This window comes from Notothenia coriiceps, unplaced genomic scaffold (genome assembly GCF_000735185.1).
Source record: "Notothenia coriiceps isolate Sejong01 unplaced genomic scaffold, NC01 NC01_scaffold00024668, whole genome shotgun sequence".
NCBI classification, from domain to species: domain Eukaryota; kingdom Metazoa; phylum Chordata; class Actinopteri; order Perciformes; family Nototheniidae; genus Notothenia; species Notothenia coriiceps.
Genome location: NW_011357369.1, coordinates 1,829,175 through 1,843,296, shown reverse-complemented (window position 1 = coordinate 1,843,296; position 14,122 = coordinate 1,829,175). Strand labels below are relative to the sequence as shown.

The 14,122-nt window shown below is 43.4% G+C and overlaps 1 protein-coding gene across 1 annotated transcript in view; it reads right to left on the bottom strand.

The window, feature by feature from the left end:
* The window catches only part of LOC104955675 (Fanconi anemia group M protein homolog), a 430,065-nt gene that overhangs the window by 13,765 nt on the left and 402,178 nt on the right, over positions 1 to 14,122 (bottom strand). Inside the window, exons 13-14 of the mRNA XM_010783059.1 lie at positions 8,461 to 9,352; positions 1,171 to 1,298 (exon numbers count right to left, since the gene is read on the bottom strand). Of these exons, the coding sequence (XP_010781361.1) occupies positions 1,171 to 1,298; positions 8,461 to 9,352 (1,020 nt within the window). The remainder of the gene's footprint in view (positions 1 to 1,170; positions 1,299 to 8,460; positions 9,353 to 14,122) is intronic.

Here is a 14,122-nt window from a genome sequence, read left to right as displayed (position 1 = left end):
ATGTGTGTGTGTGTGTGTGTGTGTGTGTGTGTGTGGCCTGGTTACTGAAAAACATTTCATGCAGCTCTTTGGGGAGTCGGACCACCAACGTCTGCCTGATCCAATGCAGCAGCCAGACCTGATCTCCTGCCATTCTAGCTTGAATGCCAAAGCATAGCAGAGACAGGAAGGTAATATTTTCGGTTCAGTTTGTCGGTTGGCGTGCATGGCTTTCAGCAGGATGATGGAGAAACTAATGGAGAAACTTGGTAAAAGGTTTTAGCGTGGGCCACGGATAACATTAACATTCTGAGCAGATCCGATTGCCCTTCTGATTTAAAATGAAACTTAAGGCAAAATAATTATTATAGGGTTCATTTTATGCTTTTTGGGGTTTTCTCTTTCCTGTAGTAGTGTGTTGTAGGTTGTTGTGCATGTGTGCAAAGGATGAAATCCCAAAGTTCCCTACAGAGGGAGTTTCTCTCCCACAAACTGAAACACCTCGATTGTAGTTTTGTTATGTCATATAGTGACATCACTAGGTAACAATCACCCTTCTATTGGCTAGCTCCAACACATTGTACGTGATAGGCTGAGCGGTTCACCAATCAGAACAGAGCCGGCCAGTTAACCAATCAGAGCAGACTGGGCTCTGGTTTCAGACAGAGGGTGAAAAGAGGTGCTGCAGCTCAGGCAGTATGAGAGAAATAAAGAGCTTTTTGAACATTAAAGCGAGGAGACATGTCACAGTAGAGGAACAGAATACTGATATGAACCTGAACATCAACAAAATAAGACCACTTATAGACGGACTGGCCTTAACAGTTCAAGGGAACATTTGAACTGTGACACATTCAAAACATGATGCAACAGATTATAGTGGACACCCATCAACAGCTAATACACCTGACTCTAAACTGAATGTAACTGTTAATATAGTATATTTAATATTGTTTTAATATTGTCTGCTTATCTGTATTATTGTGTTGCATTGTTGGAGAAGCCTGTGACCTAAGACTTTCAACGACATAATTACTCTGTAGCTATGTTAGTTTGACAATAAAGAACCTTGAACCTTGAATTGGGGGAAAGGAAAGGCAGGTTTTTTGAAGAGCGTATAGCCAACAAGACACTTAACTATATTTAAAAACAGTCTCAGAGGTGTGAAGCAGTCTAAGTGGAAGCACTGACCTCTCTGCTGGTGTTCCGCCTCCGTTCGCTCCAGCAGCGCAGACAGCTCTCTCTCTCTGTCCCGCGCTTTAAGAGTTGTAGACGCCAGTTCCTCTTCATGAGCCCGCTCTGCACTCTCTCTGTGCTGCCTGGGGGAAAAGATACAGGGTGTTAAAGAAACATTTAAACCCAAACTTTTATAAATAAATAATAAAAAAATCCTCAAACAATCAAACATATTATTTATATAAATGTGCCTCGGGCGGCTCGACAGCATGTATCATCACATAACTTACACCTACTGTACAGTGTGTGTAAAACCAGTTAGACCAAACAGAGACACTAAATGATGTTCTTTGCTGATTGATTGATTGATTGATTGATTGATTGATTGATTGATTGATTGATTGATTTGCTGATGATTGATAACTCATCTCCTGCTTGTGGTGGAGAACATGTACATTTGAGGTGTTTTGAGTTTGGTTTGTTTTCAACTGCCCTATGACTACAATGTTGAATTGTTTTAATCAAAAGTGATTAGCTACACAATCCAAATTGCAGTGGTGAAAGCAGTGCATTTTATAATTGCTCTCAAAATGACATGTGCAAACAAAGCAAGACAGTGATGTGAAACACCCAACATCATCATGAGTTATTACAGAATGATCAAATGAAGGCCTTTCCTTTGTTCAAGGATTAAAACAAAGTCAGCAACCTCTCAAAATATATCGCTTAGGATTAGCAGATGAATCACTGCATTCCTACTAAATTCCACCACACTTGATTGTGAAGGATATCAATAAGGTGAAAAGAGAAAGACTGATAGGTAAACACAGAGGTGAGAGAGAAAGCAGGACGAGAGCACACACTGTAAAAACAAGAGGATGAAATAAAGGACGGAGAGGAAAATGACAGAAAACCATTGGGGGGTAGAAGGGTAAAAGTGTCAGGCCACTGTCGGCTTTAAGACCCCTGAGTGATACTGCAGCTGTCTACAAAACACATGCACACACACACCGACGCACACACACACACACACACACACACACACACACACACACACACACACACACACACACACACACACACACACACACCGACAAACACACCGACACACACCGTCTAGTAACTCTTTTGTCGTGTTGAAAAAAGATTGCCATAGAACTTGCATCAAAATCACTCACAGTTTCGAGCCGCAAACACTACGCAAAATAACATCAGTCCATCAATCGGAGTCTGTAGTAATGAAGAGGTCAACACATTTCAACACATTTGGTGCCAATCAAATCGCTTTGATCCACTTTTCTTGGTCTCAATATCTAGATGGTGCAGGTAAGAGGCAAATTGAGGTGTTCATGCCTGCATTTCCCTCCAGTTAGCACCAAACTTTCTAACTCGGCTAAGTGTAGCCAAACAACAGAGGAACAGACAAAGAAAAAAAATTACAAAGACAGGAAAAAAAAAACGAACAAATAAACAGAACTCTTCCTGAAGTCCAAAGGCGCTAATGAAGAGAGAATTCTCCAGTTTAAGTGAAAACTTTTCTCCCCTACAGCGCTTGGCCTGCATCTCTAAAGTGACCGCGTCTGTCTGTTCCTTCGTGTGTGTGTGTGTTCTCCTGCTGTCCTGCTGTCTGGGGTGTGAAAGCGGGTGGCGGGTGTGCAGGGGACACAAGGAGAGTGTGTGTGTCTGTACTCGTATGAGTGTGTGCGTGTGTGTGAGAGTGAATGAACCCCCGCTGGGCTTGAACAGCAGCCTGAGCCACCAAAGCGCACACCAGGGCTCAGCGGGAGATGGCGGGCAGGCGTTGCCAGCCATTTGGTCCTGCAAGAGGTTCCAGGGGGCCGTGTGTATTTGCGTATGCCCCTGTGTGTGTGTGTTTGTGTGCGATTGGGGGTGGTGGGTGTGGGGGGGTACTCACACCAGACCTGTTTACCCACCAATTAGCATCAGACAGACCGCCAGAAAGTTCCAGCAGTCAGCAATAGAGAGGTGGTGAGGAAGAGGAGAGCGATGAAAAGCACACAGAGAACTACACATTTGGCATCTGTTTGGTTTTTGCTGATAAACTGAACCAACATTTAACAAGTACATCTTAGTAAAGTTGTACAAAACAGAGTTGAACAACAGACTCTCGGGGACTTTATTTCTAGATGGGAGTGGGAGAACCTTGAGGAGCATTTTCTGATTCTAAGTTTTGGTTCAATAAGTTAGGATTGAGGAGTTTACAGTTCTGTGACAAGGGCCTTTTAGCTTCATCCAGAGCCAAATGAAGGTGGAAAGTCCGGCTAGTTTATGAAGTTATTTCCCCTGCGCCATTTTCTATTCCCAAACAAATTCAAGGCGTATACTTGCAAAGCGCTTTCACAAAATGGCCGCTGGTGAACACTGTCAAATTAAAGCATAAAAAGGAGAAAGCGAAGGAGAGATGTCAGTGGAGAGCCAAGCCCTGGAGCAGGCGTTGAGGGCGACGGGGAGAGCAGAGGCTGAATGTGTGGGGCTGGAGCTGGATAATTCTCCCTGGATAATAATCTGCCTTCCAGCTAATTGGGGAATGGGCTCTGGGTTGCTGCCTGTGGCAAGAACTGTTGTTTGGGCCTAGGAGGCAATAGACTGAATGATCAGTTAGCGGATAGCTGGGCCTGTTTGTATTTGCCTGGCCTGATGCTCCGTAGGACAGCTTGATAAGTATGGCGAGAGCCGCATGGGCCAGCGGCCTAAGGTAGGCTGGAATAGCTCTGGGGCTGCGGCCAGGTACAGTGGCTGCTGGGTAAGTGGGAGGTGGCAGAGGCGGTGGCTGGCTGGCGAGATGGCTGGAGCGGTGAGGAAGAAGAGGGGGCCCAGTCTGCACGGCCTGCCTAAGTGGGCACTATTCAAGCTGTTGCCCATTAGATGTGGGGTGCCAGGGCCTGACCAAGCACGGAGTTTGCAGCACCCCATGGTGCAGCCGGCATCCCACGCCAGAACCACCAAATGCCGCGGTTTATCAGAGAACGAGCACAAATTGGAGTCAGACGGTGGACTTGGAGGAATTGGAGACATCCGCCAACGCCAGACACCACTGACCGCTGTGTGGACTAAAGTTAAAGAGACTATTGCAATACACACAGCATCACCCGATGCACATACACACAAACTTAATACATACAGTTTATTAACCCACACATAAATAATATGACTTGATTCATTAAGCTGTCTAAACTTGAGTTTGTGGACGCAATGTATAGAAGCAAATACTTTACACAGAGGATCTATTTGTACATTAAAACTAAAGAAAAAAATACCTTAAACTAATGCATATTCATATTTATGCCCAGAGACGTTTCGGTGTTGCAAAATAACAGGTGTGAAATTAACATACAGGTGAACATAGTGTGAACTCAGCCTATAGCAGGGACACGTAAACACAGAAGCATAGTTCGCAACAAAGAGCTGTTGAGCAGGAGATTGAGAATTAAGTGGAAGACCAGATTTAATAATACTATTTCTGTCACAGAGGACCATCTGTGCTAATGACTATAATCATGGCAATTTTCCGTACATTGAATATTAACTCAAATTCCAAATGAGCGGTTTTAAATGTCATTTTCATAAATAGACATTGTGCATTACCTGTCGAATCTTAGACTGCTTGTAACTCTTATATCTAAGTCACAGTATAAACAAAAATTAATCATCTTGTATTTGAGGAATATCTTGAAAAGAAAGTTGCATTTAAAGACTATTTTAGTACCTGTCGTCTCGAGACTTGCTTGATTTACTGAAATGCACTGATGCTTTACTATGAAATTACAACTGTTGGTGCCGAACTGCTCAAAATGTTGACACTCGTGCTGATTCATTTGTTGTGGAGGAATTCCAGTGGATCCGCAGCTACTCATGATAGACTGCATCAATCAGACCGCATTAATATTCAACCGTTTGATACGCAGAAGTACAAAGATGATTTCTGCTAATGTGTGAGTGGGCTTGTGTTTGTGACTGAGAGACGGTGAGACACAGGCCCGTCTGACCCGCGCTGCCAACAGAGGAGGAGTGCACCGCCGAGAAAACAAAGTGACATATTGAGCTGCGTATCATTGATGCGGCGTACAATAAACATCTGAACTGTTTGGTTTAGCAGACAGTGTCACACGGTCTTCTCTCGCACGCACCTCCATGTGTTTTAGCACATTTTTATTAAACCTTGAGGTGATGTATGTCAATCTGCTCCCACATTTTTATTCTGACACTCCTCCCCTTACAGTCGAGTTGCCAGCTCATAGAGGGCTATTGTGAACCCGGAGATGTCGAGTACCCCAACGTTTTAGGTCAGGAATGTAAGGTATGGGTCCCCAGCCGGATGCTAACTTGCATATGTTGGGCAATTTGCACAAGTTGCATTAATTAGCGTTAAATTGCATTATAGCCGCTGCAGACAATCAGAATATTATCTCACAGCTTTTCTTATGAAATCACACACAGCCGGATGTAGCCTAGCCGCACCTTTACCCCGTGTCCACTCTATCTATCTGTCCATATATCCGTCTGCGCTCATCTCTCCTCCGATCCTTTTTTTCTGCCGTTTCCATCTCTCCCTCCTTCCTCCTATTTTCCCTCCCACCCTATTTTTTCCTGTAACTAAACTGGCTGTGTCTCTCTCCATCTGCTGGTTCTTCCTTCAGCGGCCCTGCACCTGTTCACACCTCCTCTCCTGTTGGCCACCTCTTCTCTCTTCTCCCCTCTCTCTCCCCACCCCCCCTTTATCTCTCTCTCTCTCTCTCTCCCTCCCTCTCTATCAGTGCGGTGCTGCCAGGCCCGTTTCCTGGCTCAGTTAGCCTCTCTGTCATTCAATCCATCTGTCGGCAAGTCAACTTTGTTTACAGCGGGTGGCCCAAGCCTCTTTTCTTCTTCAAGGAGCGCTAANGTGTGAGCCAGTGTCTTGCCCACATCCTCCTCCTGTCCCCCTTCTCTCCATTTCTAAAAAAGAACAACAACACTCTTGCTGAGTCAGAGGCTCTTGCTTTCAAGAGCCTCTGACTCAGCAAGAGTGTTGTTGTTCTTTTTTAGAAATGGAGAGAAGGGGGACAGGAGGAGGATGTGGGCAAGACACTGGCTCACACCCTGAAAATGCAATGTTAGGTTTACAGTAATTCTGCTATTTTAGGGTAATTAGGACATGGGGGAATTGTTTGGAAGAAAACTGCCTTCCACACACAAAGGCTTCTTCTTTCTTATCAAGGCCTCTCTGCGGTTCACAGTGGTCTCTATGCATGTTGAGAGTTTCATCATAGAAAGACCAGCCGCTAACCAACATGTACGCAACATCAGTGTCTTTGAGGTAAGATGGAAAAAAGGCCAACAAAGCTTCCAGGCAATTAGCATGAACTCAGTATTCTCCTGACACTTGGCATTCATTTACCCAGTGCCTCTATCCTTTTAGCTTTTGTCTCAATTATCAGTCCTCCTACACCATGTTTCTGCCTCTGTCCCTCTTCCTCTCTGAGTGTATTAGATGATACAATCCCCCCCTGCTGATTGAATCCAGAGAACGATAACCTTCCCCTTAGCAAGGTAAGACTCCCCGGAGCTCTACGTATTTGTGTAAGTATGTTGTCAGAGCCATGCAATAGAAATAACTGGAATCTAATTGGCGCGGTTCACTCTGCAAACATGCCAATAATCCACCCAAAGGAACGCTATTATGTAATACTGTGAACTCTAAGAGAAACTGCAACATCTCTCTGTTTATCTACATTCACTTCTATATTAGTCTAATTTAATTACGTTAAAGGAAATACTCTGGTGGCGGTGATGAACTAAAATGGATAAGAAAGCTTAAGTACAAGCACTAGTCCATCTCGGTATGGATAAAACGCTTATCTATGTTGCTTAAAGGTGCACACACACACACACACACACACACACACACACACACACACAGATTTATGCAGTTGCACACATGCCTGCATATTCCTGTGTGGTATGTGTGCTAAGGGAATGACTGCCTCGTGTTCAAATCATTGATGTATGAATGACCCTGCATCTGTGTGTGTGCATAGGTGTCAAATCTGATCTTGTCCTAACATTGTCAACAGATGGTTTCTCTCTCACAGACACCGACACACAACCATACACACACACCGACACCGAAACACACCGACATCGACGCACGCACGCACGCACGCACGCACGCACGCACGCACACACACACACACACACACACACAGTCTGATACTGAAGTATGCGCCACACCTCTTTGCCACATGGGGGAATATCTAAAATATAGATCAGAGGGCTGAATTTCTGACAGAAATTCACACATCTTTTGAAGGAAGGTTTAAAAGGGCCGCCTTTGAACTGCTTCGTTTTTTTAAATTAAAAGGGCAACAAACAAAATCCAAATAATAAATTCTCTGTAAAGCAGAGGCACGTGACCTCCCTAAGGCCGATCAAAAGCCAGGATAACATATCTATTGTTTGTAATTGTTATTGTTGCTTGTTTGCAAGATGGATTCACAAGATCTGTTTATATGAGGATGCATTATTGTATGTTTTGTAATGTATAAGCTACCATCAGTGTAGTCCTTCTACCATAATTATGACTAAGATTAAGTACCTCAAATCAATAGTCAAAATACACCATGACACCACGTCTCCACCTTCACATGTCACTGGTTATAGAAGGTTCTGAAAGAGCTGGTTATAAAATAGTTAAGTGTGAGCAGTACTGTGAGGCATTTTGTTTGGTTGCCTCCTAGTGAAACGCTCTGATTGAATGTTAGTTCCCTTTAGTAAGTAAGCAGTGATGTTGTGTGTGTCAAGCTTTTATTTAAAAAGGTAAGAATGGACAGACTGAGGCTGTAATGCACCATCGCTAACAATTTAAGAGCAATAAAGAGTTTTCCGTCTAAGTTCCGACTAAAGAGCCTCTGTGTTATAGGCACAACTCATAACCCTTAGCAAGACTTTAGAGCCAAATGTAGCTACGTACGTCTGCTTTGTGGACAAATGATGTGCGGTTCGAAAAGCACTTATATTTGCAGCGTGAATGTGACTGAAGAAACAGCCGACTATGCCTGCAGTGAGTGGAAGCAGCTCCCACTGCGCACACACACTAGCCCGCTTTCACACATCCACAAACACTTTTATTCTTAAAGTACCATCACAAATAAAATGGGATATTTTAACTTTTAAGAGCAGGGAATACCTTTCTAGTATTGGTAGATGTTGCAACACTAGGTACTATTAATGCATAACATCTGTCTACAGGGCATTAATCACATGTTCATTATCACAATGCAAGTGTGATAATGCTGTACATAGTCCTACCTTGTCGAACATCTCGGGGTGCTATGGCGATTGCTTCATTGGAGTGCAGCTCAGTGACGCAGCAGTCATCAGGAAGAACCGAGCCGTTGCTGAAACTGTGGGGCGTCTCCGGGAGCAAGGGAACAGGTGGTGCCATGATGTTGTGGTTCGGACAGATACATCCCGTCTGCGTCATCCCACAACCATCTCCGTCAGACACCTCCTGCTCTCCATTGTGACCTGTGCGTAAACACTCCTCAAACCATCTGCAGAGCACGCCGCAGGTAAACTGGCTGGAGTTCTCGTTGTTAATGAGCAACACCTCTACCAGCCTCAGCTCCAGTATTTCCTTAGATACCTGAGGCTCGCCCGCGGCTGGATGTCTCGTTAGACATAGCTGGACGAAGTTCTTATCAAACTGTAGGAACGAGTACGGTCCCTCTGAGTTAGATTGGCTGCCACACAAATCAATGATTTGCTGATCCTTGGCTGCGGCTGTTTGTAAGTGGAGGGGACAGCTTTGATTGGCCAGGTGGTAATCAAGGGAAAGGAGCATGGGGGAGTGTGTTCGGCAGATGATAGGGTGCCGGGTGAAGCGGAGGTAGAGGGAGTACTTGGTGGGATCAGGGTTTTCCAGGGACCAGGAACAGCCCGGCGCCCTGGATGGAAAGAGCTCCCTTAGGGAGAAAGACCCATAAAGCACCCCAGCTACAAGGCTGGAGCATGGTGAGGAGATGGGCGAGGGGGCCCCCTCTGCCCCGGTGCTAGGGACGCCGTCGACAGCTTCAGCCAGGGCAGAGAGAGGAGCTACAGCGAGGGCAGACACGGCAGCCAGGGCCCCAGCCACAGCCAGGAGAGAGGACAGCACAGACAGACACACCCCACCAGCAGTGTTCATCCTATGACATTCGTCCTGCAGAGGAAGAGAGAGCAGAGAAGGCGGTATGTTAGACACATGTTAGGAAATATCCTCAACTAGATAAAACCAACATGACTTGGGCAAAAAGAAGAACTAATCAGTATTCCAATTTAAGTCGAGACAAAATAATCTTGTCTGGTTGGAACTAGGACGAGTTTCTAACCTCGCCTCAGAGTATAACATAACCAAGTTTACAGCAGCAGTTCTCATGAAGTCGTTCTTCAAACACACATACAGTACCAAAAACAGAAACACATCCCTGCTGGGCTGGATTAAAAAGGGTTGATGACTTGGCTTTTGAGACATGCACTGCGGGACCTGCACAAGCCTTTCCTGCTGATACTTGCACACAAGCACACGGGAAAATGCACGTACGCACAGCACCGCCTGCTGAGCAGCTCCCCCAAGGCTCAGGCAAACTATTACCATCTCCAACACAGTAAGGGTCCGCCAACAGCCTCATTTTCATCGCACAATACACACACTCCTGACACAAAACCCATAAACAGCATATACATTGTTTTAGTATTTTGCCTGAAACTACTTCAATACCCTCTATATTTTTGTATACCCCTTGTGTCTGCTCCATCACACGAGAGTCGAAAGTGGTTCTGCATAAATGTAGTTTGAGATGGATGTGTTGGAGACTGGAAAGGTTGGTTGTACTCTACTACTGCAGCAACCCTATGGCATGCCAACCAGATGGTATATACTTTAGTAATAACTGTAACCTGGTTGTGGTTGGCTGTTTATCCGTATGTTCTTTATATTCATAGGTTTAAAGCTGTAATGAGATCTAAAGGAGCTCTCCATGTCCAACTGTGGCCTATTTAATAACCTAATAAAACATTTTGAAGAAAGAAAAGGCAGTTAATGGTATCCATTACTTCTCTTCTTTGCTAAAAAGGTTTACCAGCTAGATAGCTAAAAACGCTAAAAGGAAGCAGAGCTATTTCAAATTGAAGGCCTACTGTTCTCACACTACCATCCTCCTTTGGACAAACAACAAGGCTCAGATTCAAGAGAGTACATGCAGCTTGTTATAAAATGTTCCCTTGTTATATCAAACTGTTCTTCCTTGTAGCACCAACCGAGGTCACCTAACATGTGAAGCAGCCTCTCAGAAGTAGGTTTGTCCTTTTTAGAGCAAGTACTCCACTTCCCTAAGGCCTAGGTTAATGAAACACAGCAGTATCATGCACTTCACATGGTTTATCCAGGCCTGTTAATGCTCTACGGCATTAAACACGTGCAGGCCCTGGATAACAGGGGCTAGGAACTGTAGTTACTTTACCATGTCAAGAGATACCCCACAAAGGTTGGACAGTAAGAGGCAGTAAGGGCTTATAGGACGGTGGTGTTAATGAGAGCTTGAAATACATGGAAGGCAGACTGCTGATGGAGGGAGGCTACAAAGCAGGGGAGATGGACGAGGTAATTATTGCAATTATACTGGAATTGTGAAAATATGTTCGAAATGTGCATCATCCCAGGTTAAAATGCATTCTGCTGATGCTGGCTCAGAGCTCGCGGACGGTACACATGGTGTTTCTGATGGACACAGATTGTCTTTTGCAGACATTAAATGTGTAACACTGAGTTCACAGGAAGGTTTGTGCAACCTCTAGTTCACCTTGCTGAGCAGAAGAAATTGTGGAGTAGAATTAGCTGAGTTTAATACAGTTTTACAGTGCGGCTAAATTGGTTGGAACAAGAGTGAAACAAGTTGCTCAAAGGAACATTTTAAAGTGAGGATTTTCTCCTCGTTCTTTTGTAAGTGAAGTAGATGTCAGGGTAGGGTCATAATTGTACTTTAGACCACAATAAAATAAGACATTGTAATTCCTTTGGCTTATCAGGCAGTGATTATTGTAGGAGAAGCTTAACTAACTATAGAAACACAATATGTCCTGACCTCTACTTTCAGATTTTTTCTCCTGCTTTTCTTTCTCTGTCTTTCTGTCTCCCCTCAGACTTGGCTTTCCCTTAGAGAATTCTCACCTGCAGATTTTTTTTTACACAGAAAACATGACATAGAGGCCTTTTAAACAGCGTTGGCTCCGGCTGCTGTGACACTTTGACAAATGCATGGCAGTGTTGTGAAAGCTAATGTAGCATGTTGTGAAATATGCTCAAGGACATCATGCTGTCTGGCATATGATGAGGTTATAGACTTTGTCACTTGAGCACGCTCAGATACTTTCCAACAAATATGCTATGATATAACATCCATACAGGCTCCGTCGCAGCCACTGGCACATATCCCGCTAACAACGTGTCACTGAACTGTTAAATCCAGGGATTCACTGGGAATGTAATGCAATATTCTCTAGTACAGAATATGACAAATAGCTTTTCTGGTTTCCCCATGACACTGAGCTTATACATATCAGGTATATTCTTTAAAAAGTGCTTTTTTTCTTTTTACAAAGAATAGAAGTCTATCTTGCCCTATCAAAAGTGTGGATAGATGGCGTTATAGGCCAAACCATGCATAGGTTAAATCTTTTGCGTATTTCACGGATGAGAAGAAGTCAGAAGCGTTAAGCACATTTTATTTTGGGACAATGGCCAATGAATATTCATAGACCCACAATCTGTGCAAGAGAAGGCCCTAAAGTGCTGTCTTCATGAGGCCATTTTTTCCCACTTCACTCCAAAACAGCACTTTACTGTCGGCATCCATACATATTCATTAGCTTTGCTGTCTTCCTACCCCCTTCCATCTTGACATTAATGTTATCACCAAGGATGGCAAAATATGTGTATCCCTCATTCTCTTTCCTCCATGTCTCATCTCGGTTTCATTCTATGATTTTGTCTCCACTGTAAAACTCATACAAAAGAGAAAAGTTCTGGAAGTATCACTGTCTCCATATAAGGGATTATCTTACTAATATATACATATTAAAGCATTAAGTTATACATTACATGTTAGACGCTTTTATCCAAAGCGACTTACATACATTCAATACTGTGGACAATCCCCACAGGAGCAATTTGAGGTGAAGTGTCTTGCCCAGAGACACAACGACATGCTGACTGCAGTGGGACTCGAACTTGCTACCCTCTGATTCAAAGTCCTGCACACCATCCACTGAGCCACAGCCTTATACATTCTCCTTTAGTTTTATGTGTACGGAAGAAACTTGGCAAAAAAGTCAAAACGTGTCGCTTCTCTGCTCTGCATTTATTCAGCATTCAAACAGACTCTGGGATTAAATAATGTTGACTGTATTGTTTCCCCTACAGCGAACAAGAACTATCAACCAATTATATTATAAGCCCCACAGTCTTGGTACACATGCTGGAAAGTTTTAACAGCTTTGGTCGTGCCTGCGTTAAAATGCCACTGTAATGTGATTTGGAGTGACTGAAAAATAAAGTGACAGCGGACTGAATGTTTGAGAACCTCATGCTTTGGACAGAATAAATGCACTGCTGATGAAATCATAATGTTGAAATTCAACCTAACTATCTATGCTTAGGAATTATGCAAAACAAAAACACAAGCACGGGGAATGTACAACATTTTAAAAGTGTAAAAGGTTTATATAGTCTCACTCTCAGGCTCCAAATATTTTGTCCTGGATTGCAATTGCAGTCATAATGCATTGTAATATTTTAAATGATAACAATCTAGATGAGATTATAACAAAAAAAAGACTAATTTTAAGAATAAACTACTAAGTTTTAGTAAAACATCATTGGTTAATTGTATGTGAATTATAATTTCAAACTGCACATGAACATTGGTCCCCTGGATTACAGTCCTTTTGCTTGTTTGACCCTCCAGCCTGTTCTCCGTGGGCTAGGATTAGTAAGGAACTTGTCAAAAACAAACGCTATCTTGTAGTCAATTATTTTCCATCAAAACCTAATTTACATGGCAGTTCTACCGTATGACAGTGTCTCTTCTATCTTTAAGCGACGACAAAATATTTATAACTGCTGTTATGAGGCGTCTGATATCCTTTCTAATTCGATTTTTGTGAGCAGTATAGAACAGACAGACTTGCTATCCTCGACCAATGCAGACTCATTGTGGCTGTGTGAAATTCCAGCAGCAAAGAGAACTTAAAGTATAGTTTATCGTTCAGGGTTATTACATTCATCTTCAAAGAACAAGTGCAAGGTTATTTTTACAAAGAGTGTTCCTTTTTTAGATTGTACATTCCTGTATAAAGTCAGCAATAATAGAATAACCTTTTTATGAATAGCTATCCGTGCATTGAGGTTCCAGTAAACCTTTTTGTTCCGGTGAAATAATAGAGTGGAATAGTTTGTGGGCAACACACATAACAATATCCCTCGGTAGGGTGCTCCTGTTTTAGGAAATGTATTTCAGGAGGGTTGCGGTGGAGGATCTTAAACCCCCCCTCAACGTCTCAACCCTAACCGCTTATTATTATAGCCAACATATGTGCTCAGGGGAAGAAGAAAGCTATTGTCTTTGTTCTGTATGTGGAGTATTTCTCACATGTGAGGCTTTCAGCAGAGATCAGTGCTTTTACGAGCTCACACATCTAACAATGCACACTTACGGATCCATGTGCGAGCCCCGCACAGTCACACATGAAACATTCGATTGAATGATAACACGATATTATCAAAAATTCAAGACTGTATCCTGGCACAGAGGAGTTTCTTTGGTACTATTGATTAGCAAGTCATGAAATTTTCCTCTCTCTGCCTTCCAGCATAAAATCCTCATCTCTGCCCCTTCTCATCTCCAGCTTCACCCCATTCAGAAATCTCAGCCGT